Genomic DNA, 27,683 nt, shown 5'->3' on the forward strand with positions numbered 1-27,683 from the left:
TACATGAGTGATACTCAGAGTTCCCTGTATAACTCAGCCTGCAGCCTTGTGCCTTTATATGGGCACAGAACCCCTCAGTGACTGCTAATATCCTTATCATTTACAGTAGGGGGTACATTATCCCTTATAATACATGAGTGATACTCTGTATAACTCAGCCTTGTGTCTTTATATGGGCACAGAACCCCTCAGTGACTGCTAATATCCTTATCATTTACAGTAGGGGGTACATTATCCCTTATAATACATGAGTGATACTCAGAGTTCCCTGTATAACTCAGCCTTCAGCCTTGTGCCTTTATATGGGGGGCACAGAACCCCTCAGTGACTGCTAATATCCTTATCATTTACAGTAGGGGGTACATTATCCCTTATAATACATGAGTGATACTCAGAGTTCCCTGTATAACTCAGCCTGCAGCCTTGTGCCTTTATATGGGCACAGAACCCCTCAGTTTATGTATAAATAATAATATACTGGAAAGGAATGTTCTATGTATATAAACACCTTTATATATGTACAGGTAAGGGAAACAATATGGCAGCTCCCTCTCATATGTTTAGTACAAATACGCAGGGAAGTAATGTCTGTGCTCACAATATACCAAACACATATATGCATCTCACTATATGATAGAAACTACCTGGCTGTTACACTCACCCTATAAATACAAAATGGCATTTCCCAACTACAAGGGAAGACTTGCCCTTTGGTCGGAGGAAACATGGGGGCAGGTTAGTAATACAGAAGGTGTAAGTTCTGCACAAATCTATCCCAGATCTGGGATTTCATATTTGCGGATGAATCCGTCCCTGCAGCACGTGTACACAAGCTTCTTCCATGCCGCCACCTGGGAAAGGGAAAAAGTGACGGGAAGATGAGGATGAGTGGCCTTAATTACATGATATCATTCAAAGTCCAGCAATGGCGGCCGGTGGTCATTCAAGTCAATGGAAGGTATTGTCATGTCATTACAGGGGCTTCTGGGAGTTGTAGTCAGAAACAGGTGGGAAGCTACACACAGACCCTTTATGTATGTATGTATGTATAACTTTATTTATAAAGTGCCACAAGGGTACGCAGCGCTGTACAGTCTTACAGAATACACAATTACACACAGGGAGGAGAAGTGTTATAATAAATAAATACAAGTGCCATGTGGTGTGAGACACAGTAGGAAGGGGGTCCCTGCCCCTTAGAGCTTACAATCTAAGCTCTACGATCTCTAGATCCTTCAAATAGTAGAATAATTTCCCAGCATTCCCTTGAAACAACTTTACATCGTTATATTACCTGGAACACGGGTTGTCTATTAGGCCCAGTGAGTTGCAGAACTTGTTCAGAACCCTTCAAGGGGATATAGCAGGTTCCATTACCTAATGGGAATATTATATATATATATACATCAAATAGGTTCCACATCATGGCTACACGCAGTGCCTATGTACTGATCCAAAAGGCTGCTGCACCAATCACAAAGGTGCTTCTTGCATAGGTGAAATATTAACCAATAACCATAATAACCGCAGTGCCAGGCTGGGGCAAAGGGGAACTCCAGCTCCAATACATATTGCTGCTATGTACAATTGTATTTTATAGTAGTCACAGCAAGTAGAAGTAGCTATATTCTATATGCTAGATTGTGATTGGCCCCCGATCACTCAGTGTAGGGGCCAGTATTACAGTTCAGAAGATTTGGATAAACCTTTGGATAACCTTTGAGTTAACTTTTAGTATGATGTAGAGAGTAATTGGTCTTCGTTTTTTATTACTGGTAGTTTTTGGATTATTTTACTTTTTGTTCCGCAGCTCTCCAGTTTGGAATTTCAGCCGTCGTCTGGTTGCTAGGGTCTAATTTACCTTAGCAACCAGGGAGTGGTTTTGAGAACTTGATTGATATATGAATAGCAGAGGGGCTGAATAGAAAGTAGGGATGCACCGAATCCCGGATTGTCTCAGAATATTACTCTCTACATGATACTAAAAGTTAACTCAAAGGTGAACAACCCCCTAATTTTAACCCTTCCCGATCCTAATTAGCATTTGGATTTGGCAGAATCCGTCAGGGTGGGTTCGGCCAAACCCAAAAAGTGGGTTCGTGCATCCCTAATAGAAAGATAACTAATAAAAATTAATAATAATAACAATAAAACTGGAGCCGCACAGAGCAATAGGTTTTGGCTGCCGGGGTCAGTGACCCCCATTTGAAAGCTGGAATAAGAAGAGGAAGGCAAATAAATAAGAAAACAATAAAAGATTAAAAAGTTGAAGAGTTGCTTAGCATTGGCCATTCTATAACATATTAAAAGTGAACCAAAGATGAACTTCCCCTTTATTTAACCCACGCTATAACAGCTCCTACCATAACTGGCAACGTAGGTGTCTCTGAAGGGCACCAATGACAACACGGGGGTTTCTGACCAGGAAACGGTTTCTACTGCGCTTCTGAAATGGAAATAAATATTATATAATAATAATAATAATATTATTATTTTAAAGATGAGCCCAGTTCCAGCGAGGCGGCTACTTACTTTGGGTTCCTGATATCTACATGGATTATGTTCCCATCGAGGCCCCCAGCCAGGACCCCCACACTGGAGATAAAGGTGCAGCAGTTAAAAGCATCAGAACCGTCAAAATCGAAAACCTGGATCAGAAGATAATATGTAATTTACTTACAGAGAAGCCGCTGAGGGAGTACAGGTATGGGATCCCTTATCCGGAAACCCGTTATCCAGAAAGTTCTGAATTACGGAAAGGCCATCTCCCATAGACTCCATTATAAGCAAATAATTCTGATTTTTAAAAATAATTTCCTTTTTCTTTGTAATAATAAAACAGTACCTGTACTTGATCCCAACTAAGATATAATTACCCCTTATTGGGGCAGAACAGCCCTACTGGGTTTATTTAATGGTTAAATGATTCCCTTTTCTCTGTAATAATAAAACAGTACCTGTACTTGATCCCAACTAAGATATAATTACCCCTTATTGGGGGCAGAACAGCCCTATTGGGTTTATTAAATATTTCAATCACCCCAATAATCTCCTATACTGTACATTCCTCTGCCCTCCCCCCCACCAAATTTTCTGGAAATGCTCTGTCTGCCTGTCTCCTTGTTGTACAATAGTCTGCCCCCCACCAGCCCCTTTACTATACATTATGCCCCTACCTAGCTGCTCAATAACCGCCTTAGGGTGAAGACAGAGAGCTATTAGTAGCAGCTACTTGTCACTGCTACTAAAACAATGCTGATCATTTACTAATAACTGTGTGTGTTTTAGCAGAGGCAGTTCTCAGTATTGTCTATGGCAGGGCATATTCTAGAGTTTAGTAGCCCTGAGAAAGTAGCTGCTACTAGTAGCCCGGTGTGTCTTCACCCTTAGTGTGGGTGGAACAATGTATAGTAAGGAGATTGCTGCATTTACATGCAGGTCTCTACTCACTGATTGGCGGCTGTGCAGGCTCACTCCCTCCAATGACTTATCCTCTCGGGCCAGTACCACCAGCTTGCCTTCTGTTCCTACTTCCCTGCTACCTGGGAAATACAAACAGCTGCTACTCACAAGTTACAAGCTGTTGGACAATGCTTGCCTATGGCAGAGCTAGAGATCCTCAGCCGGAAGATCCCAGTGGCAGCTCTAGCTCTTAAAGGGCAACTTGATTTGTTTAAAAACCAGAACTTACTAGGAGTTTCCTTGGGAGAGCCCAGATTGACCGCGTTTCCAACCTCGGCCACAGCGATGGCGTTGATAGGAGAGTAGGAGTCATCGACCACAGCTATGCAGGCGCCTTGGGCAGAGTCCCATAACCGAGCCGTGCCGTCCTGCCCCGAGGAAATGACATTCTGTCCATCGGCCACAACAGCTATGTCCAGGATACCTGTAGGACACATTGCTTCATGGGTAACTGTATCACTGTATGGGCTTCCCACTTACTCATTGTAAATGGTAAATATATATAATATATGGTAGAAATGCCACTACTGCTCCATATTGCACCACAGTGGGGATCATTTAGCAACACTGGGCACATTTGCACTTGTGGCATTCATTGTTCTTCATGCAGCGGGCTTAAAAAAAAAAAAAATAAGCCAATCTGATTGGTTGCTATGGGTAACTGCCCATGGGCAAATTTGCCCAGTGTTGATAAATGAGCCCCACTTGTGTCCTATCCAGAGGGTTTGAGCTCTCCATTATTGTGCATTGCTCAGCAGATGCAGGCAGAAAGGTCTATGTAAATACAGCGATAAGCACCTCTATCAAAAGAAAAACAGGATTTATTTTCTCCTTTTGTGTATAAATGTTCTTCTGTGTCAGACTTCCTGCTCTCAGAAAAATACTTCTACCAGTCTGCTCAGTTTGCTCCTCTCTCCCTCCCTTCTCCTGCTCCCCCTCCCATAAGAATTCACTCCCCCTCCCAACTGTGTAATCTGATCTAAAAGCAGCCAGAGCTGCAGCACAGAAGCTACTGAGACCAAGCTAAAATGGCAGCTGCTATCTTAAACAAACAGAGGGAGCTTCTAGGGCTGTTACTCAGGCATGTAAAGCTTTCTGCAGAATAAGTATAAGGTTCTAGGTGGCACTAATGTGCCTAATCTATTGGCAGTAAAATGCCCAAATGCCTTTCTTTCTCCTTTAATGACATTGTTGTGGTTACTTCCTCTGTGTCCTTTCATCGTCACTAAGCAGCTTCCATCATTCACGGACCAGACCTTCACCAGCGAATCCAACCCGCCGCTCAGCACCTCCTGCCCCGAAGGGAAGAACTTGCAGGAAAAGACGTCCCTAGTGTGACCTTCCAGCACGCTCTGCAATAACCAAACAATGGCCTCTGTATATAAGGGTATCGGCGGTGTATGGCTGTAATATGATGGGCCGGAGGCAGCCGGACGGGTGATCTATTCATGGGGGGGGCTGCCACCTCTCTCTGGGGGTGCTACAGAGAGACAGGGAATTCAGGGATTTAGACCAGGGAAGTATTCAGCTACTTGTAGTTGTTTTGATTTAAGTATGGAGTGCAAGGCTGAAGCTTGAGAACGGATTTCTTATTCTTCTTAGTGTGCAGTGGGCACCCAGATCTAAGTGCCCCCCAGTCTAATTCACCCCTAGTTCTGCTCCTGCATACTGACATGGAAAAGGGCATCTGGAATTCATGCTCGTATGGCAGGGGGTAACCTCGGGGAAGCTCCCCCTTTCCTAACCTTTACTTCTGTATTATGGGTCTCCCACACCTTAAAGGTCTGATCTGTGCTGCTGGAGACTCCTAGGTCCCTCCGCTGGAGATGTCCAAGTAGCTGACCTGTAGGAGAACGCAGAGAGACACGATGTGAGGAGCAACAAGGAAAGCATTCAAAAACGGGGAGCAGCCCCCTAAGTTTGCTCATAGCCTGTACAGAGAGATACCATAAAACTATGGCACATAGGGATTCCCCCTGTACTAAGCACAATTCAGCAGGAACAGACCCCTAAGTTTGCTCATAGCCTGTACAGAGACATACCATAAAACTATGGCACATAGGGATTCCCCTGTACTAAGCACAATTCAGCAGGAAACAGCCCCCTAAGTTTGCCCATAGCCTGTACAGAGAGATACCATAAAACTATGGCACATAGGGATTCCCCTGTACTAAGCACAATTCAGCAGGAACAGCCCCCTAAGTTTGCTCATAGCCTGTACAGAGAGATACCATAAAACTATGGCACATAGGGATTCCCCTGTACTAAGCACAATTCAGCAGGAACAGCCCCTAAGTTTGCTCATAGCCTGTACAGAAAGATATAATTCCATCTAATTATTAAAAAGGCATCTAAACATATATAAAAGGTAAATAAAAATGAAGTAAACTTACGTTTTTTTCAATGGATGTGGGCAGAACTTGCATAAGGAGACAGAAATGTGCAGGAAATATTCTCCCCGGGGCAGGAAACAGGGATTCTATTCTGTAAGACACACAGGGGAGACAGTGATTCAGTCTCTCATGATACAATCACACCAATACCTGCGCATGGAGACATTTATTTTTAAAGCAAATTGACCTGTAAACAAAACCTGTATGTAGTGGGTCTCCCCGAGTGAAGGCTCAGTCTTTCACGCTTGTCCCCCCACATTCACTAATCACTGATCAGAGACCTCTTTGCACCTCCCAGAATTCCAAGCACAACGACACTGTGGCCAAACCAAGGGGAAGTTTCTGCTACTGGCAGAATAGGGGGACCCACAGGGAAGGCCCTGATTGGCATAGTGATACACACGGAGTGGTCCTTGTAATAAACTGCTGGCTAGCAGTGAGTTAATGCTTCTGCTGTGTTAGTTCAGGTGAAGTAGCATGATACACACTGGAACTGTTGGTATATTTACTAGAACATGGCAGGTAGATCTGGCCTGCTCCATGCTTGCTTTCAGCTTAACAGGAAGCACAAACAGGAACAGGAATATCATCATCAAGCAATGGCAAAAAAGCAGGAATGCCATTAACCAAAATGTCTACACTAGCAGGTTACTACAGTCCTGATGCAGAATAGGTCAAGGAGTAAGGACAATACTTAGATTGTAAGCTCTGCGGGTCAGGGACCTCCTTCCTACTGTGTCTAATACCACATGGCACTTATATATATATATTTATTGTATTTATGTATTATATCACTTGTCCTCCCTGTGTGTAATTTTGTATTTGGTAAGATTGTACAGCGCTGCGTACCCTTGTGGCACTTGAAACTCACTGGGGGTTATTTATAAACACTGGGCCAGGAAATTCACCTGCAGTGTTTTGTTTTATGCTGAACTTGCCCTTTAATCTGGGTGAAACCACCTTGTGCCACACTGAGCCCTGTGACATAGACATGGGCCGCACCTTGGTGACTTCCTGCACAACAAACTCCTCGGAGGCGGTCACTTCCGGAACCTCATCAGAACTTATTCCCTTTGACGTCAGGCTGCCGCGTATCGTGGGCTTTCCTGAAGGGCAGAAAAACAGGGAGAAATGGGGAAAATGAAAACTACAACCCCCGGCCACTTCCCCCCAAACCACCCTGGCCCCGACCTCCCCCCAAACCACCCTGGCCCCGACCTCCCCCAAACCACCCTGGCCCCGACCTCCCCCCAAACCACCCTGGCCCCGACCTCCCCCCAAACCATCTACAGACAAGGGGTTGGCCCTTCAGGCCCATTGTACCGGGCACAATGAGCGGCTAAAAGAACCAAACCTACCAGGAATCTTGCACGATACCCAGACTTCCCCCTCAGCCTCCCTGAAAAGTAAAAAAAGAGTGTAAGCGACGGGCCACAAGGCTACACACACACAACTGATAAACGGCTGAACATATTCTAAGCCCATTTGGTGTCATTTCCGGCGCCACCGTGCAGCTGATGTGTGTGCCCTATGCTTTTAGTGCAACTGTGCTGCAGTGACCCCTGGGGCTACTGACTGGTTTGGGGGTGGCAGCAACTTTGGGTTCCCCTGTGTCAATAGGTGGGACGGGGCTGGCGGGAGGAAAAAACGCAGTGGGCCCTGCCTCAGGGTTGGACTGGGAGTGTGTGGGCCCCCCAAGGGCCCCTGTACATGACCCCGCCAGGGCCCCGTCCCTCCCTCCAAGGTTGCATAAGTAGAGGCGATTGGGGAGGGAGGTCAGCTGGGATCGGGTCTGGCCCAGTGGGGCCCACGATGGCAAAGGCTCATTGGGTTTTTTCCCAGTGTCCCACTGACCCAGTCTGACCCTACCCTGCAGCCCCCACCGGCCCAGCCTGCTCCCCACCTGCAGCCCCCCACCGGCCCAGCCTGCTCCCCACCTGCAGCCCCCCACCGGCCCAGCCTGCTCCCCACCTGCAGCCCCTACTGGCCCAGCCTGCTCCCCACCTGCAGCCCCCCACCGGCCCAGCCTGCTCCCCACCTGCAGCCCCTACCGGCCCAGCCTGCTCCCCACCTGCAGCCCCCACCGGCCCAGCCTGCTCCCCACCTGCAGCCCCCACCGGCCCAGCCTGCTCCCCACCTGCAGCCCCCGACAGCTCACTCCTCGCCACCCATACGCCTGTGCTCCCCCCATCTGGTAGTCTGGAACTGTGTGTGGGGGGGGGGGAGCAGTATGTGGAGCACTTGGGGCCCAGCACAACTCTGGGCACAGCCGGACTCTATTCTGAGCACGAGGCAGAATGGACGGAGCAGCACTGAGTGCAACTATGTGGGGCGCAACTGCAGAGCAGTAAGTGAAGGCCCCCTGAGGTGTTGCACTACTGGTACTTACATTGCATGCTCTGACTCTTGAAACAATGTGTAAGAAGTCAGTTAAAAAGCTGCATTTGTTCTGTTTCAGGAGTCACAACCAGCAGTGCAGGGAATATGAAAGCTGAGAATATAAACACTTACGTGCTGTTGTAAATATCCTTGGTGCTACAGCTGATAACTAAATAATTTGGTATATGTGTAACCTTGTTATCAGCAACGGGGGCTCTGAACTCAAAGGGGCTCTTGCACCCAAAAAGTCTATGAAAATGTGAGTTTGGAGCTTAAAACATAAAAACTCACCCACATTCTATTCATTCCTGTTGAATTTTTAAAGGCGTATTTATCAATGGGTGAAAGATAGAACTCACCATTTCATTAATACGCTTCTAATAAAAATCCCATAGGGACGAATAGAACTTGGGTGAGTTTTTATGTATTAAGCTCCAAACTCACATTTTTATAAATCTGCCCCTAAACCCCAGAACATTGCTTTACTGCTCATATGCACAGTCCCAGGGGCAAGAAACAAGATGGCAGCGCAGCGCTCACTAGAATGGTACCCCTTTACAACTGGTCACATATTAAATCCACATTCTGCATGGCTAGTAGCAAGGAATTCAAAGGCATGCTGCAGACTAAAGAGATGTATGTGCAGCCATGCAGCCTGCTTCTAAATGAATTGCTAATTAGCCATGCCAGGATGGGGCCGGTATTAAAGGGGTGAGGAGGCAACCCTACTTTTGAAGGAAGACAGGTGTGCCAACCATTGCCCAGGGTCTGTGTTTGGCACACCCCGGTGATTTAGCCTTTTCTTACTACTTAAAGGGTTAATACTCTACCCTCTCGGTCACTTTAGTGATAGGCTCCAAGGGTTAAATACCTCTTACTTACTTGGGTTTATTTAATGGTTAAATGATTCCCTTTTCTCTGTAATAATAAAACAGTACCTGTACTTGATCCCAACTAAGATATAATTACCCCTTATTGGGGCAGAACAGTCCTATTGGGTTTATTTCATGGTTAAATGATTCCCTTTTCTCTGTAATAATAAAACAGTACCTGTACTTGATCCCAACTAAGATATAATTACCCCTTATTGGGGCAGAACAGCCCTATTGGGTTTATTTAATGGTTAAATGATTCCCTTTTCTCTGTAATAATAAAACAGTACCTGTACTTGATCCCAACTAAGATATAATTACCCCTTATTGGAGCCAAAACAAACCTACTGGGTTTAATTACTGTTTAAATAATTTTATTAGCAGACTTAAGGTAGGACATACGAATTACAGAAAGATCCCTTATCCGGAAAACTCCAGGTCCCGAGCATTCTGGATAACGGGTCCCATACCTGTATAATACAGAAGTAAGAAGCATTATACAGAAGCATTCTCTCCCTCACAGCATCCTCACTGATAGTTGTGCTTGGCCTTTATCCATAGTATCTGGCTGCCTTAGGGGGGTGCATCCTCATTCTGGGGAGCGCTGCACTAAGGGTTAATGCATTAATACCAATGGGTTAGACAGCTGCTTTACATGTTAGTGAATGTGCATTGCTGAAGCAAAGGGTTAATAGTACATTCAGACCTGTAGCTTAGCAACTCCCCACATGCAAGTGTCTGCAAAGCCCCCCAGACTCTGTGTCTCACCTCAGGACCTGGTCCCAGTCCCCCTGTATGGAGAGCATTGTGGCGGCAGCAGCCATTCTTACATTGTACCACAATAACTATCTCCCTATGAATCACTGACTGCTCTGACTCAAACGGAACTTGATACCTCAGTTGCCCTCTGTGTATTGAGTGGGAGCCAATCAGGGTGCAGCCTGAGCATCAGGCGGAAGGATCTGTCAGAGCGTGCAGCTGCACTAGCCTCAGCACACAGTAGCAAGAGTGTGTTGTGGGGCAGCCTGGGATTTATGTTTAGTCTTTCTGAGAGAATCTCACTGGCACCTAAGCAGGTCCTGACTGGTGATCTGTGGGTTCTGTCAAATGCCAGGGGGCTGTAAGGTGCCACAGACAGTCACTATTTATTGGGCTGGGGGGGCTGTTTGTGCCTCTGGGTACTGGGAATGCCAGGGGGGCTGTAAGGTGCCACAGACAGTCACTATTTATTGGGCTGGGGGGGGGCTGTTTGTGCCTCTGGGTACTGGGAATGCCGGGGGGGCTGTAAGGTACCACAGACAGTCACTATTTATTGGGCTGGGGGGGGGCTGTTTGTGCCTCTGGGTACTGGGAATGCCAGGGGGGCTGTAAGGTGCCACAGACAGTCACTATTTATTGGGCTGGGGGGGGCTGTTTGTGCCTCTGGGTACTGGGAATGCCAGGGGGGCTGTAAGGTGCCACAGACAGTCACTATTTATTGGGCTGGGGGGGCTGTTTGTGCCTCTGGGTACTAGGAATGCCAGGGGGGGCTGTAAGGTGCCACAGACAGTCACTATTTATTGGGCTGGGGGGGCTGTTTGTGCCTCTGGGTACTGGGAATGCCGGGGGGCTGTAAGGTACCACAGACAGTCACTATTTATTGGGCTGGGGGGGCTGTTTGTGCCTCTGGGTACTGGGAATGCCAGGGGGGCTGTAAGGTGCCACAGACAGTCACTATTTATTGGGCTGGGGGGGCTGTTTGTGCCTCTGGGTACTGGGAATGCCAGGGGGGCTGTAAGGTGCCACAGACAGTCACTATTTATTGGGCTGGGGGGGGGCTGTTTGTGCCTCTGGGTACTGGGAATGCCAGGGGGGCTGTAAGGTACCACAGACAGTCACTATTTATTGGGCTGGGGGGGCTGTTTGTGCCTCTGGGTACTGGGAATGCCAGGGGGGGCTGTAAGGTACCACAGACAGTCACTATTTATTGGGCTGGGGGGGCTGTTTGTGCCTCTGGGTACTGGGAATGCCAGGGGGCTGTAAGGTGCCACAGACAGTCACTATTTATTGGGCTGGGGGGGGGCTGTTTGTGCCTCTGGGTACTGGGAATGCCAGGGGGGCTGTAAGGTGCCACAGACAGTCACTATTTATTGGGCTGGGGGGGGGGCTGTTTGTGCCTCTGGGTACTGGGAATGCCGGGGGGGGGGCTGTAAGGTGCCACAGACAGTCACTATTTATTGGGCTGGGGGGATATTTGGGCCAGTACAGGCCTGGGTGGGGCCAGTTTTCTAACCCTAAGTCAAAATCGCCCAGGAAACAACTGTGAAAAGTTTGGGGGCCTTGGCGTAAATAGTATGAGAATGGCATCATTTTAAATTTAAACCAATGAAATTTAATGGGGTTTATATGATTGACTGTTGGTGGCTCCGCCCACTTTTTCAAACCTATAACTGCAGCCCCCCAATGACCAACCGTGAAGGGTTTGGGGGCCCCAGCGTTAATACTGTGAGAATGGCAGCAGGTGTAATGGGGTTCCATGGCGAGACAGTTACTGCCAGTAATAGCAGGGCCTGCTGGTATATACAGGGGGGACTTGGCCCATTGGTGTTTGTGACATTCCCAGATAAATTGCAGTTGGTCTTTGTTTTTTATATTCTGTGTTTTGTTTACTGATTTTGCCTTTTGTTTCGGAATTTCAGCAGCTCTCTGGGTTTTAGGGCCCAATTTACCCTAGCAACCAGGCAGCGGTGTGAATGTGAGACTGGAAGATAAAAAGAAAGTAATAAAAAGTAACAAGAAAGTTGGAGCCTCACGGAGCAATCGTTTTTGCTGTCAGGGTCAGTGACCCCCATTCGAAAGTTGGAAAGATGCAAAAGAGATGGGCAAATAATTAAACAAATAAAATAGCAAATGGAAAGATGTGGCCCTGTACCCATGCGGGGGGGGGGGGGAATGTGTGGGGGGGTTGGGTCTCTTTTAAAGGGGAGCTAAAGCCAATTTCATTCCATTTGCATCAGCCTGGGGGCCAGTTAGGGTTAGCTTTGCAGGGAATGTCTATTTGTTCTCTTGGTACTCATGTTATTGGGGGTCAGTGTATGGGGCATTAGGGTACCCATATATTTATACATTCATATTCGGTCATTTAAGGCGAGATTAGGAAGGAAATACATTTGCTATTATAGATCTACAGGAAATCATAACAATATGTTCAAATGTCTAAACCCTTGTTTGGCGCTAAGGTGGGCCCTGACCAATCATCATACACTGGCACCTAAAGGGTGTTTAACCATTCAATTCACTGTTGATTCACAGCTGATGTCACAGTGGGTTCCCATGGCAACATTGATGTCTTTAGACCACCCATGTGGTCAGCTCATATTGCAAAACCTTTTGCAACTAAGGGCTAAATGCTCAAGGAAGCCTGCAGCTGATGTCACAATGGGTTCCCATGGCAACACTGATGTCACAATAGCAGCTGTGTGTGCGTAACTGTTACAACTTGGGGAAACACTTCAGATTGCTTTTTAGAGCAGAAACGGTAAGTTGTCCCTGCTACGGGCTCCTCCCTGTTACAATTCTAATTTGCACTCGCACCAAAATCTCACCGTTCCCATCATTTTCCCTGAGTCGGAAAATCTCACATGTTTTGATTAACTAGAAACAAATACTTTTTACTCCTAAGAAAAGACTTTTCACATTATTTGCTATGTTTTTATTACTAATTGCCCTGCTTATGGTTCCTCATATAACGACAGTAACGACCATCTACCACAATGGCGCCCAGATTCTGTGATTGTATCCTGGACTGTGTGAGAGGTGTCTGCGCACCGTTCAGGTACAAGAAGAAGAAGGTAAGATACAGATTTACACCCGTCTCTGCACTCTCAGCTTCTATCCGTTTTTATTCTTTCCTACTCCTACAATATTAATGTGTATATGAGCCGGAATGAGCCCTTCCGTTACCTTAATTGCATATGGAAATTGGGATTCAGGTTCGGTTCGGTATTCGGCCGAAACTTTTATAAAGGACCCGGGGCATCCCTAATATAAACTCCCAGAAGCCTCCCTGGCCCATGGAAGGAACGGTTACTCTTCAATACATACTGTGCGGCATTAGTCCCTTTCTTTGTTCCCTTCGTACTTGATGGTTTGGTTCAACCGAGAGAGATAGCGAATTATTCAGGTATTGTGATATCCCCAGTTGTTTCTAAATTATCGTTCTTTGTGAGGCCATAAACTGTGGTTCTAATTGCTCTTAGTGACATCATCGGTTTGTTATGATCTGCCCATTTAGGCCGCAACTGCCGCGACCCGCCAGGAATCTGCCGCCATCACTGTTAGGCTTTTATGAAGGCTCCGCCCCATAGTTGTGCTGTACATACTGGTTCCTGGCCCCTAAATATACAGCCCATGGCATTCCCAGTACCCACAGAGGCCAAAAACAGCCCTCGCAGCCCAATAATAGTGACTGTCTGTGGCACCTTACAGCCGCCCTGGCTTCCAGTACCCAGAGGCCACAGACGCCCCCCCGCCCAGATAAATAGTTGACTGTCTGTGAACTTGACAGCCCCCCCTGGCATTCCCAGTTACCCAGAGGGCACAAACAGCCCCCCCAGCCCAATAAATGAGTGACTGTCTGTGGCACTTACAGCCAGCCCGCGGCATTCCTGTACCAGAGGCAAACAGCCCCCCCCAGCCCAATATAATTAGTGACTGTCTGTGCAACTTACGCCTCCGATCCTTGGCCCATTCCGCAGTTAACCCCCAGAAGGCAAAACAGCCCCCCCACCCAATAAATATGTGACGTCTGTGGCACTTACAGCCCCCTGGCATTTCCAGTACCTCAGAGGCACAAACAGCCCCCCCCCAGCCCAATAAATAGTGGACTGTCTGTGGCACTTACAAGCCCCACTGGCATTCCCAGTACCCCAAGGCACAAAACCAGCCGCACCCAGCCCAATAAATAGTGACTGTCTGTGGCACCTTACAGCCCCCCCTGGCATTCCATCGCAGAGGCACAAACAGCCCCCAGCCCAATAAATGTGAATGTCTTGTGGCACCTTAAAGCCCCCCCCCCGCCTGGCATTCCCAGTACCCAGAGGCAACAACAGCGCCCAGCCCAATAAATAACTACTGAGTGTCTAGTGGCACTACACCTCACCCCCTTGCATTCCCAGTACCCAGAGTGCACAAAACAGCCCCCAAGCCAATAAATAGTGACTGTCTGTGGCACCTTACAGCCCCCCTGGCATTCCCCAGTACCCAGAGGCCAAACAGCCCCCAGCCCAATAAATAGTGACTGTCTGTGCACCTTACAGCCCCCCCCCTTGCATTCCCAGTACCCAGAGGCACAAACAGCCCCCCCAGCCCAATAAATAGTGACTGTCTGTGGCACCTTACAGCCCCCTGGCTTCCAGTACCCAGAAGCACAAACAGCCCCCAGCCCAATAAATAGTGACTGTCTGTGGCACCTTACAACGCCCCCCCCTGGCATTCCAGTACCCAGAGGCACAAACAGCCCCCCAGCCCAATAAATAGTGACTGTCTGTGGCACCTTACAGCCCCCCTGGCATTTCCCAGTACCCAGAGGCACAAACAGCCCCCCAGCCCAATAAATAGTGACTGTCTGTGGCACCTTACAGCCCCCTGGCATTCCCAGTACCAGAGGCACAAACAGCACCCCCCAGCCCAAATAAATAGTGACTGTCTGTGGCACCTTACAGCCCCCGCAATGGCATTCCCCAGTACCCAGAGGCACAAACAGCCCCCCCAGCCAATAAATAGTGACTGTCTGTGCACCTTACAGCACCCATGGCATTCCCAGTAACCCAGAGCAAAAAACACCCTTACCCAGCCAATAAATAGTGACTGTCTGTGGCACCTTACAGCCCCCTGGATTCCCATACCCAGAGGCACAAACAGCCCCCCCCCACAGCGCCAATAAATAGTGACTGTCTGTGGCACCTTACAGCCCCCCTGCATTCCCAGTACCCAGAGGCACAAACAGCCCCCCAGCCCAATAATAGTGATGTCTGTGCACACCTACAGCCCCCTCCCTGGCATTCCCAGTACCCAGAGGCACAAACAGCCCCCCAGCCCAAATAAATACGTGACTGTCTGTGGCACACTTACAGCCCCCCTGGCATTCCAGTACCACAGAGGCACAAACAGCCCCCCAGCCCAATAAAATAGTGACTGTCTGTGCACCTTACAGCCCCCTGGCATTCCCAGTACGCCAAGGCACAAACAGCCCCCAGCCCAATAAATAGTGACTGTCTGTGGCACCTTACAGCCCCCCTGGCATTCCCAGTACCCAGAGGCACCAACAGCCCCCCCAGCCCAATAAAAATAGTTGACTGTCGTGGCACCTTACAGCCCCCTGGCATTCCCAGTATCCAGAGGCACAAACAGCCCCCCCACAGCCCAATAATAGTGACTGTTCTGTGGCACCATTACAGCACCCTCGGCATTCCCAGTACCCAGAGCACAAACAGCCCCCCCGCCAGCCCAATAAATAGTGACTGTCTGTGGCACTTACATGCCCCTGGCATTCCCAGTAACCCAGAGGCACAAACAGCCCCCCACCCAATAAATAGTGACTGTCTGTGGCACCTTACAGCCCCCCTGGCATTCCCAGTACCCAGAGGCACAAACAGCCCCCCCCACGCCCAATAAATGTGACTGTCTGTGGCACCTTACAGCCCCCCTGGCATTCCCCAGTAACCCAGAGGCACAAACAGCCCCAGCCCAAATAAATAGTGACTGTCTGTGGCACCTTACAGCCCCCCTGGCATTCCCAGTACCCAGAGGCACAAACAGCCCCCCCAGCCCAATAAATAGTGACTGTCTGTGCACCTTACAGCCCCCCTGGCATCCAGTACCCAGAGGCACAAACAGCCGCCCCAGCCCAATAATAGTGACTGTCTGTGGCAACCTTACAGCCCCCCTGCATTCCCAGTACCACAGAGCACAAACAGCCCCCCCAGCCCAATAAATAGTGACTGTCTGTGGACCTTACAGCCCCCTGCATTCCCAGTACCCAGAGGCACAAACAGCCCCCCAGCCCAATAAATAGTGACTGTCTGTGCACCTTACAGCCCCCCTTGCATTCCAGTACCCAGAGGCACAAACAGCCCCCCAGCCCAATAATATGAGCTGTTGTGCACTTACAGCCCGCCCCCTTGCATTCCCAGTACCAGGGCAAAACAGCCCCCCCAGCCCAATAAATAGTGACTGTCTGTGGCACCTTACAGCCCCCTGGCATTCCAGTACCCAGAGGCACAAACAGCCCCCCCCAGCCCAATAAATATGACTGTCTGTGGCACCTTACAGCCCCCTGGCATTCCCAGTACCCAGAGGCACAACAGCACCCCCCAGCCCAATAATTATGACTGTCTGGGCACTACAGCCCCGCTGGCAATTCCAGTCCCCAGAGGCACAAACAGCCCCCCCAGCCCAAAAATAGGACCTGTCTGTGGCACCTTACAGCCCCCCTGGCATTCCCAGTACCCAGAGGCACAAACAGCCGCCCCCAGCCCAATAAATAAGACTGTCTGTGGCACCTTACATGCCCCCCCCCTTGCATTCCAGTACCCAGAGCACAAAACAGCCCCCCCAGCCAATAAAAAGTGACGTCTGGGCACCTTAACAGCCCCCTGGCATTCCCAGTACCAGAGGCACAACAGGCCCCCCCAGCCCAATAAATAGTGACTGTTGTGGCACCTTACAGCCCCCCTGGCATTCCCAGTACCCAGAGGCACAAACAGCCCCCCCAGCCCAATATAATAGTGACTGTCTGTGGCACTTACAAGCCCCTCTTGGCATTCCATACCCAGAGCACAAACAGCCCCCCAGCCCAATAAATAGTGACTGTCTTGCACCTTACAGCCCCCCCCTGCATTCCCAGTACCAAGAGGCACAACAGCCCCCAGCCCAATAAATAGGACTGTCCTGTGGCACGCTTACACCCCCTGGGCATTCCCAGTACCAGGAGGCACAAACAGCCCCCAGCCCAATAAATAGTGACTGTCTGGGCACCTTAACAGCCCCCTGGCATCCATTCCCGGTGAGGCAAAACAAGCCCCCCCCCCAGCCCAATAAATAGTGACTGTCTGTGCACTTACCGCCCCTGGATTCCAGTACCCAGAGGCACAAAACAGCCCCCCAGCAGCAATAAATAGTGAGCTTGTCTGTGCGCCCTTAACAGCCCCCCCTCTGGCATTCCCAGTACCCAGAGGCACAAACAGCCCCCCCAGCCCAATAAATAGTGACTGTCTGTGGCACCTTACAGCCCCCCCCCCGCTGGCATTCCCAGTACCCAGAGGCACAAACAGCCCCCCGCAGCCAATAAATAGTGACTGTCTGTGGCACCTTACAGCCCCCCGGCATTTCCCAGTACCCAGAGGCACAAACAGCCCCCAGCCCAATAAATGTGACTGTCTGTGGCACCTACAGGCCCCCCGGCATTCCCCAGTACCAGAGGCAAAACACCCCCCCAGCCCAATAAATAGTGACTGTCTGTGGCACCTTACAGCCCCCTGCATTCCCAGTACCAGAGGCACAAACAGCCCCCCCAGCCCAATAAATAGTGATGTCTGTGGCACCTTACAGCCCCCCCGGCATTCCCAGTACCCAGAGCACAAACAAGCCCCCCCAGCCCAATAAAAGTGACTGTCTGTGGCACTTACAGCCCCCCTGGCATTCCGCAGTACCCAGAGGCACAAACACAGCGCCCCCAGCCCAAATAAATAGTGACTGTCTGTGGCACCTTAACAGCCCCCCCTGGCATTTCCCATACCCAGAGCACAAACCAGCCCCCCAGCCCAATAAAATAGTGACTGTCTGTGGCACCTTACAGCCCCCCTGGCATCCCAGTACCCGCAGAGGCACAAAACAGCCCCCCAGCCCAGATACATATAGTGACTAGTTCTGTGGCACCTTACAGCCCCCTGGCATTCCAGTACCAGAGGCACAACAGCCCCCCCAAGCCCAATAAATAGTGACTGTCTGTGGCACCTTACAGCCCCCCGGCATTCCAGTACCCAGAGGCACAAACAGCCCCCCCAGCCAATAAATAGTGACTGTCTCGTGGGCACCTTACAGCCCCCTGGCATTCCCAGTACCCAGAGGCACAAACAGCCCCCCAGCCCAATAATACGGACTGTCTGTGCACTACAGCCCCCTGGCATCCCAGTACCCAGAGGCACAAACAGCCCCCCCACCAATAAATAGTGACTGTCGCTGTGGCACCTACAGCCCCTGGCATTCCCAGTACCCCAAGTGGCACAAAACAGCCCCCCAGCCAAATAAATAGTGACTGTCTGTGGCACCTTACAGCCCCCCTGGCATTCCCAGTACCCAAGAGGCACAAAACAGCCCCCCAGCCGAATAATAGTGACTGTCTGTGCACCTACAGCCCCCCTGGCATTCCCAGTACCCAGAGGCACAAAGCAGCCCCCCCAGCCCAATAAATAGTGACTGTCTGTGGCACCTTACAGCCCCCCTGGCATTCCAGTACCCAGTGGCAAAACGCCCCCCCACCAAATAATAGTGACTGTCTGTGGCACCTTACAGCCCCGACGCAGTGAATACGGGCCCAGTTGTAGCCTGAGTACTGGTGGCCCGCCCAAAGAACACAGAACAAGGCTTCCCCCCAGCCCTGGCAATCCCTGTACTCAGAGTCACAGAACAGCCCCCCAGCCCAATAAATAGGTACTGTCTGTGGCACACTTACAGCCCCCTGGCATTCCTAGTACCCAGGGCAACAACAGCCCCCCCAGCCCAATAAATAGTGACTGTCTGTGGCACCTTACAGCCCCCCTGGCATTCCCCAGTACCCAGAGGCCACAACAGCCCCCCAGCCCAATAAATAGTGACTGTCTGTTGTACCTTACAGCCCCCTGGCATTCCCAGTACCCAGAGGCACAAACAGCCCCCCCAGCCTCATTAAATAGTGCACTGTCTTGGCATCCTTACGCACCCCCTGGCATTCCCAGTCCCAGAGGCACAAACAGCCCCCCCAGCCCAATAAATAGTGACTGCTGTGGCACCTTCACAGGCCCCCCTGGCATCCCAGTACTCGTGCAAAAACAGCCCCCCCAGCCCAAAAATAGTGAACCTGTCTGGGCACCTTACAGCCCCCCTGGCATTCCCATACACCAGAGGCACAAACAGCCCCCCAGCCAATAATATTAGTACTGTCTGTGGCACCTTACAAGCCCCCCCCCCTGGCATTCCCGTACCCAAGAGGCAAACAGACCCCCCCCAGCCCAATAAATAGTGACTGTCTGTGGCACCTTACAGCCCCCCCTGGCATCCCAGTACCCAGAGCACAAACAGCCCCCCCCACAGCCCAATAAATAGTGACTGTCATTGGCACCTTACAGCCCCCCCTGGCATTCCAGTACCCAGAGGCACACAGCCCCCCAGCGCCAATAAATAACGTGGACTGTCTGTGCATCCTTACAGGCCCCCTCGCGCATTCCATGTACCCGAGGCAGCAACAGCCCCCCCACCCCCCCAGCCCATATAGTGACTGTCTGTAGGCACCTTACAGCCCCCCCGGCATTCCCAGTCCCGGAGGCTACAACAGCCCCCCCCCAGCCCAATAAAAGTGTACAGTCTGTGGCACCTTACAGCCCCCCTGGCATTCCCAGTACCCGAGACACAAACAGCCCCCCCAGCCCAATAAATAAGTGACTGTCTGTGGCACCTTACAGCCCCCCTGGCATTCCCAGTACCAGCAGGGCACAAAACAGCCCCCCCAGCCCAATAAATAGTGACTGTCTGTGGCACCTTACAGCCCCCCTGGCATTCCAGTACCCGAGGCACAAACAGCACCCCCCCGCCATAAAATAGTGACTGTTCGTGGCACCTTATACCCCCTGCATTCCCAGTACCCAGAGGCCACAAACAGCCCACCCAGCCCAATAAATAGTGACTGTCTGTGGCACCTTTACAGCCCCCTGGCAACCGCATATCCAGAGGCACAAACAGCCCCCCCAGCCCAATAAATAGTGACTGTCTGTGACCTTATAGCCCCCTGGCATTCCCAGTACCCAGAGGCACAAACAGCCCCCCCAGCCCAATAAATAGTGACTGTCTGTGGCACCTTATAGCCCCCTGGCATTCCCAGTACCCAGAGGCACAAACAGCCCCCCCAGCCCATAAATAGTGACTGTCTGTGGCACCTTACAGCCCCCCTGGCATCCCAGTACCCCAGAGCACAAACAGCCCCCCCAGCTCCAATAAATAGTGACTGTCTGTGGCCACTTACAGCCCCCTGGCATTCCAGTACCCAGAGGCACAAACAGCCCCCCCAGCCCAATAAATATGTGACTGTCTGTGGCACCTTATAGCCCCCTGGCATTCCAGTACCCAGGGAGCAACACAGCCCCCCCAGCCAATAAATAGTGACTGTCTGTGGCACCTTATAGCCCCCTGGCATTCCCGTACCCCAGAGCACACTCAGCCCCCCAGCCCAATAAATAGTGACTGTCTGTGGCACCTTACAGCCCCCCTGGCATACCCAGTACCCAGAGGCACAAACAGCCCCCCAGCCCAAAAATATAACGTCTGGGCCCTTACAGCCCCCCCCCTGGCTTTCCATGTACCCAAGGGCACAAACAGCCCCCCAGCCCAATAACATAGTGACTGTCTGTGGCACCTTACAGCCCCGCCTGCAATCCGCAGTACCCAAAGGCACAAACAGCCCCCCAGGCCCAATAAATAGTGACTGTCTGTGGCACCTTACAGCCCCCCCTGGCATTCCCAGTACCCAGAGGCACAAACAGCCCCCCCAGCCCATTAAATTAGTGACTGTCCTGTGGCACCGTTACAGCCCCCCTGGTCATTCCCAGTACCAGAGGCACAAACAGCCCCCCCAGTCCCAATAAATAGTGACTGTCTGTGGCACCTTACACGGCCCCCCCTGGCATTCCCATACCCAGAGGCACAAACAGCCCCCCCAGCCCAATAAATAGTGACTGTCTGTGGCACCTATACACCCCCGCGGCATTCCCATACCCAGAGGCACAAACAGCCCCCCAGCCCAATAAATAGTGACTGTCTGTGGCACCTTACAGCCCCCCTGGCATTCCAGTACCCAGAGGCACAAACAGCCCCCCCCAGCCCAATAAATAGTGACTGTCTGTGGCACTTTACAGCCCTCCCTGGCATTCCAGTACCCAGAGGCACAAACAGCCCCCCCCCAGCCCAATAAATTAGTGACTGTCTGTGGCACCTTACAGCCCCCTGGCATTCCCAGTACCCAGAGGCACAAACAGCCCCCCCAGCCCAATAAAAATAGTGACTGTCTGTGGCACTTACAGCCCCCCCCCTGGCATTCCCATACCCAGAGCACAAACAGCCCCCCCAGCCCAATAAATAGTGACTGTCTGTGGCACCTTACAGCCCCCCCCCCTGGCATTGCCCAGTACCCCAGAGGCACAAACAGCCCCCAGCCCAATAAATAGTGACTGTTCTGTGGCACCTTACAGCCCCCCCCTTGCATTCCCAGTACCGCAGAGCACAACAGCCCCCCAGCCCAATAAATTAGTGACTGTCTGTGGCACCTTACAGCCCCCCTGGCATTCCCAGTAGCCCAGAGCACAAACAGCCCCCCCAGTCCCAATATAAATGTGACTGTCTGTGGCACCTTACAGCCCCCCCCCCTTGCATTTCAGTACCCAGAGGCACAAACAGCCCCCCCAGCCCAATAAATAGTGACTGTCTGGGCACCTTACAGCCCCCCTGGCATTCCCAGTACCCAGAGCACAAACAGCCCCCCCAGCCAATAAATAGTGACTGTCTGTGGCACCTTACAAGCCCCCCCTGGCATTCCCAGTACCCAGAGGCACAAACAGCCCCCCCAGCCCAATAAAAGTGACTGTCTGTGGCACCTTACAGCCCCCCCCCTGGCATTCCAGTACCCAGAGGCACAAACAGCACCCCCCCAGCCCAATAAATAGTTGACTGTTCTGTGGCACCCTTACAGCCCCCCTGGCATATCCCAGTACCCGAGGCACAAACAGCCCCCCCCAGCCCAATAATAGTGACTGTCTGTGGCACCTTACAGCCACCCTGGCATTCCCAGTACCCAGAGGAAAAAAAACAGCCCCCACCAAGCCCAATAAATAGTGACTGTCTGTGGCACCTTACAGCCCCCCTGGCCATTCCCAGTACCAGAGGCACAAACAGCCCCCCCCCCCAGCCCAATAATAAGTGACTGTCTGTTGCAGCCTTACAGCCCCATCCTGGCATCTCCAGTACCTAGAGCACAAACAGCCCCCCAGTCCCAATAAATTAGTGACTGTCTGTGGCACCTTACAGCCCCTCCCGCTGGCATTCCCAGTACCCAGAGCACACAAAACAGCCCCCCCCAGCCCAATAAATAGTGACTGTCTGTGGCACCTTACAGCCCCCTGGCATTCCTAGTACCCAGAAGGCACAAACAGCCCCCACCAGCCCAATAAAATAGTGACTGTCTGGTGGGCACCTTACAGCCCCCTGGCATTCCAGTACCCAGAGGCACAACAGCCCACCCCCAGCCCAATAAATAGTGACTGTCTGTGGCACCTTACAGCCCCCCTGCATTCCGCAGTACCCAGAGGCAACAAACAAGGCCCCCCCAGCCCAAATAATAGTGACTGTCTGTGGCACCTTACAGCCCCCTGGCATTCCCAGTATCCAGAGGCAACAAACAGCCCCCCCCAGCCCAATAAATAGTGACTGTCTGTGGCACCTTACAGCCACCCTGGCATTCCATACCCAGAGGCACAAACAGCCCCCCCAGCCCAATAAATAGTGATGTCTGTGGCACCTTACCAGCCCCCCTGGCATTCCCAGTACCCAGAGGCACAAACAAGCCCCCCCCCAGCCCAATAAATAGTGACTGTCTGTGGCACGCGTTACACCCCCTGGCATTCCCAGTGACCCAGTAGCACAAACAGCCCCCAGCCCAATAAATAGTGACTGTCTGTGGCACCTTAACAGCCCCCCTGTGCATCCAGTACCCAGAGGCACAAAAGCCGCCCCCCCCAGCCCAATAAATAGGACTGTCTGTTGGCACCTATACAGCCACCCCCGGCATTCCCAGTACCCAGAGGCACAAACAGCCCCCCAGCCCAATAAAATAGTGACTGTCTGTGGCACCTTACACCGCCCCTGGCATTCCCAGTACCCAGAGGCACAAAAGCAGCCCCCCCTCAGCCCAATAATAGTGACTGTCTGTGCACCCTTACAGCCCCCCTGGCATTCCCAGTACCCAGAGCACAAACAGCCCCCCAGCCCAAATAAAATAGTGACTGTCTGTAGGCACCTTACAGCCCCCTGGCATTCCCAGTACCCAGAGGCACAAACAGCCCCCCCCAGCCCAAAAAATAGTAGACTGTCTTGTGGCACCTTACAGCCCCCCCCCCCGTCCGGCACTTCCGTACCCAGTTCTCAGTTATGAAAAAAGACTGGCCAAGTTGGGGTCTGTTTACCTGGGAAGAGGCGCTTAAGAGGTGACATGATAACTATGTATAAATATAAAAGGGATCATATAATACCTTTCTAATGTTTTATTTACCAGTAGGGCCTTCTAACGGGCACGAGGGCACCCACTCCGTTTAGGAAGAAGGAGAGTTCCATTTAAACATTCGGAAAGGATTTTTTTACAGTGAGAGCTGTGAGGTTTGGAATCCCTCCCCGAATCGACAGTCGTGCTGGCTGATACTTATAATAACTTAAGAGGGTGGATGGCTCTTAGCAAGTGAGGGAATACAGGGGTAGGGAGATAGCTCTTAGTACAAGTTGCCCCAGGGACGGCCGATTGCCATCTTGGAGTCAGGAAGGAATTTTTTCGCCCTCTGCGAGCATAAATTAGGAGTAGATGGGTTTTCTATGCCTTCCTCTGATCAACTAAGTAGTTAGGAGGTTTATAATATGGCATTATGGTGAAAGACTTATGACTTTTTTTTTCAACCCAACTTATTATGTTACTATGTAATGTTACCCAGAGGCACAAACAGCCCCCCAGACCCAAAAAATAGTGACTGTCTGTGGCACCTTACAGCCCCCCTGGCATTCCCACGTACCCAGAGGCACAAACAAACCCCCCCGCCCAATAAATAGTTGACCTGTCTTGTGGCACCTTACATAGCTCCCCTGGCATTCCAGTTACCCAGAGGCACAAACAGCCCCCCACCAATAATAGTGACTGTCTGTGGCACCTTACAGCCCTGCATTCCCAGTATCCCAGAGGCACAAACACCAACCCAATAAAATAGTGACTGTTCTGTGGCACCTTACAAGCCCCCCCCCATGATCTGTACCCCCGCCCCGTGCCAGATCGGCAAAGATCAGTCAACAAAACAGCTGCCCCTTCTCCAGCGCGAGCACCAAAGCAATAAATAGTGACTGTCTGTGGCAACTTAAAGCCCCCCTGGCATTCCTAATACCCAGCACACTCGGACAGGCCCTTACTGGGGCAGGACAGGGAGTCGGCCCCACAGTCCATGTTGCGCTGTTTGAATCGCATCTCAGCAAGTTGGCGCCGAGGCCTGGGCCAATGGGAATGTTTGTTCCTGGGCATATTTAGTGCCCCAGCCCGTTCCCGTATGAATCAAACCTCCCAACATGAAAAGTAGAAAGAGGGACAAAAACATCTGACGCGACATGTAACGCTGCAAAAAATGTCCAGGCCCCGCCCACCTTCATAGTGCCACCCCCCAAGAGAAAAAGCCATTTTACAAAACTACAGCTGAAGCACAAGTGCAACAGAGGGCCGCCATGACGGGCAGAGCCCCCAGTTCAGTTTTGAGGCACTATTGTGGCTTCATATTGTGGCATTACGCACTGTGACAGCTCCGTATCAGGGCTCAGTGGGGCACGGGGCATTTTCTGAACAATTCCAAACGTCCAGAACCCCCACAGCGCTGAATCAACTCACAGTGTTTTCTTATATTTAAATAAAAATGACCCCTTTTCCATTCTTGTAAACTGTCTCTGCTGAAATCAATTGCACCTTATTTAATTACATTTGGTTTTTCTCTCTATTACTCGCCCCCCACCCCCGACATTTTAGCCTTGCCTCCCCCTTTGAGTTGTATTCTGCCTACCCATACCCCACCACTTGTGGACCTGCGCGAGGGAGGAGCTAGTGCGGCACGCAGAAGAGCGCACTAAGAGCCGCAGTACTGCTGAGGGTCCGGGGGGGGGGGGCGGGGGCAGCAGGAGCGGGAATGGTAACTAGAGGGGCTCTGGAGGGACTAGAGTATAAGCACGAGGGGGAGTTTTGCGGAGATTTGGTGAAAAAGTGTTTTGTTATACTGGAGTATATCCGGGAGTAAACAATGACTATTGCTGTTTGTGAGATGGGATTCAGCCTTACAGACTCACACCACACAGGGATATTTGTTATTTGTTGTTTTATTCATTTGTTGTTTTATATTGGGCCTGTCAGCCTCCTGACCCTCCCACTGCCCCCCTAGCCTCACTACCGCCACCCACTGCCCCCGCTGAGCCTCCCACTCCCACCATGCACTGCCCCCGCTGAGCGCCCCACCCACTGCCCCCGCTGAGCCTCCCGCACCACACTCCACGCCCCGCTGAGCCTGCCCCGCACACCACTCCACACTGCCCCCGCTGAGCCTCCCCGCCCATCCAACTGCCCCCCCTGAGCCTCCCCACTCCACCCACTGCCCCCCAGATGGCCTCCCACTCCACCACTGCCCCCGCTGAGCCCTCCCACTCCCACCCACTGCCCCCGCTGAGCCTCCGCACCCGCCAACCTGCCCTCTGACTCCCATCACCCCAGCTCCCGCTGGACAAACGCTCCCGCACACCACGCCACTGCCTCCGCTGAGCCTCCCACACCCACCAACTGCCCCGCTGAGCCTCCCACTCCCACCCACTGCCCCCGCTGAGCCTCACCACCCACCCTCACCCAAAAATTTTTGTTGTTTTTTTTTTAATTTGTTTGTCTGTTTTTTTTGTTTTGTTTTTTTGTTTATTTCCTCAAATAACATTGACCTATTTACCCTAACAATACCCCTATAATAACTTGTCCCCAGTTGCGGAGAAAGTCATAGGATTCATCCTTAACAACCTAAAAAGAAACTCAAAAAAAGAAATTTGTGTTATAAATAAACTAAAAAATGTTGTTATTTTGTTGTTTTTTGTTCTTTTGTTGTTTTTCTTGATTTTTTTTTTTGTTGGGGCCTGTCAGCGGGGCCCCCCTGCTGCACACACGCCACAACCAACCCACTTGCCAGCAGGGACTCCGCTGAAGCCTGTGAAAAAAAATGTTTTCTTTTGTTTTTTTGTTTAATTTTTTCTTCTTTTCTTTTTTCTTTTTTTTATTTCCTGAACTAACCTTTATTTTTTTTTTAACTTCTAATGCAATACTTGACCTATTATACCTTAGAATCCTAATAACTTGTCCCCGTTGGAAGAAAAAAGTTATGCGATTTCATGCTTTTCAAAGCTAAAAAAGAAAGAAAAATATGAAATTAGTAGTTATAAAAAATGAAAAATGTTTTCTTTTGTTTTTTTGTTTAATTTTTTTTTGTTTTTTGTTTCTTTTTATTTCCTGAACTAACCTTTATTTTTAAAAATTCCTAATCTAATTGACCTATTTACCTTAGAATCCTAATACTAAAAAAAAGAAAGAAAAAATGAAATATAGTGTTTTATAAAAATATGAAAAAATGGGTTTTGTTTTTTTGTGTGGGCCGTTAGCGGGCCCCTGATGCACTCAACCCACAACCAACCCACTGCAGCAGGGACTCCACTGAGCCTCTGAAATTTTTTTTTTTTTTTTTGGTGTTTTTTTTTTTTTTGGTTTTTTTTTTTTGGTGTTTTTTTTTTTGGTGTTTTTTTTTTTTAAACCTAACCTAATTACATTACCTAACTACTTACCTACGAATCCTAATAACTAGTCCCAGTTGGGAGAAAAGTTATGGATTCGTCCTTTGCCACCTAAAAAAAAACAACAAGTAAGGACATTATAGTGTTGAAACCTTGGAATAGATGTGTAACATACAGACTAACACAACCGCAAAGGACAATGCATACAAATGATTTTTATAATATCGCGGCGGGATGCCGGGTGCTTGCCTCGCAGCCTCCACTATTCTGGCCTTAAATCGGCAAATCTCGATTTGGGCAGGTTTAAATAATTTCAGTTGGATCAGAGACTGCATCGGCTCGTTGATGGGCCCCGGACCGACTGCGCCTAAACCCGTTGTTACTAATTCGATCGTTGTCCCAGGGCCAAACAATTGAATTAGCCTGGATTCTCCCATATTGCCCACCCGTAGGTGGGGGGTATCGGGAGAAAGATCAGCGTTGCTGGGCAACATGGCCACGCCTTATTAATCTATTTACTAGATGATAAACTAATAATAAGCCCATCAGTAGCTACCAGATGCAATGCCTGCAACCCCCCCTGAGCTCTAAGTACCCTATACACACAGACCCTGATCCAGCAGCCATTTACTCACAAATAGTTATATCGTGTGTTTTCTACTTACGAAACGACCGTCTCCATATGGGCAAACTTTCCAGGCTAAAAAGGAAAAAAACGTCAGTTTTTATACAAATGCAAGGGCAAAAC

General features: G+C 50.4%; 1 protein-coding gene across 1 annotated transcript in view; it reads right to left on the reverse strand.

Moving 5' to 3' along the window:
- Nucleotides 1-490: 490 nt before the first annotated feature.
- paaf1 (proteasomal ATPase associated factor 1) overlaps nt 491-27,683 on the reverse strand; it is a 44,895-nt gene continuing 17,702 nt past the window's right edge. Inside the window, exons 6-12 of the mRNA XM_031896100.1 lie at nt 4,664-4,814; nt 3,692-3,886; nt 3,451-3,542; nt 2,533-2,648; nt 2,364-2,446; nt 1,295-1,377; nt 491-851 (exon numbers count right to left, since the gene is read on the reverse strand). Coding sequence (XP_031751960.1) covers nt 771-851; nt 1,295-1,377; nt 2,364-2,446; nt 2,533-2,648; nt 3,451-3,542; nt 3,692-3,886; nt 4,664-4,814 — 801 coding nt within the window. The 3' untranslated portion in view covers nt 491-770. The remainder of the gene's footprint in view (nt 852-1,294; nt 1,378-2,363; nt 2,447-2,532; nt 2,649-3,450; nt 3,543-3,691; nt 3,887-4,663; nt 4,815-27,683) is intronic.

This window comes from Xenopus tropicalis, chromosome 2 (assembly GCF_000004195.4).
Source record: "Xenopus tropicalis strain Nigerian chromosome 2, UCB_Xtro_10.0, whole genome shotgun sequence".
NCBI lineage: Eukaryota > Metazoa > Chordata > Amphibia > Anura > Pipidae > Xenopus > Xenopus tropicalis.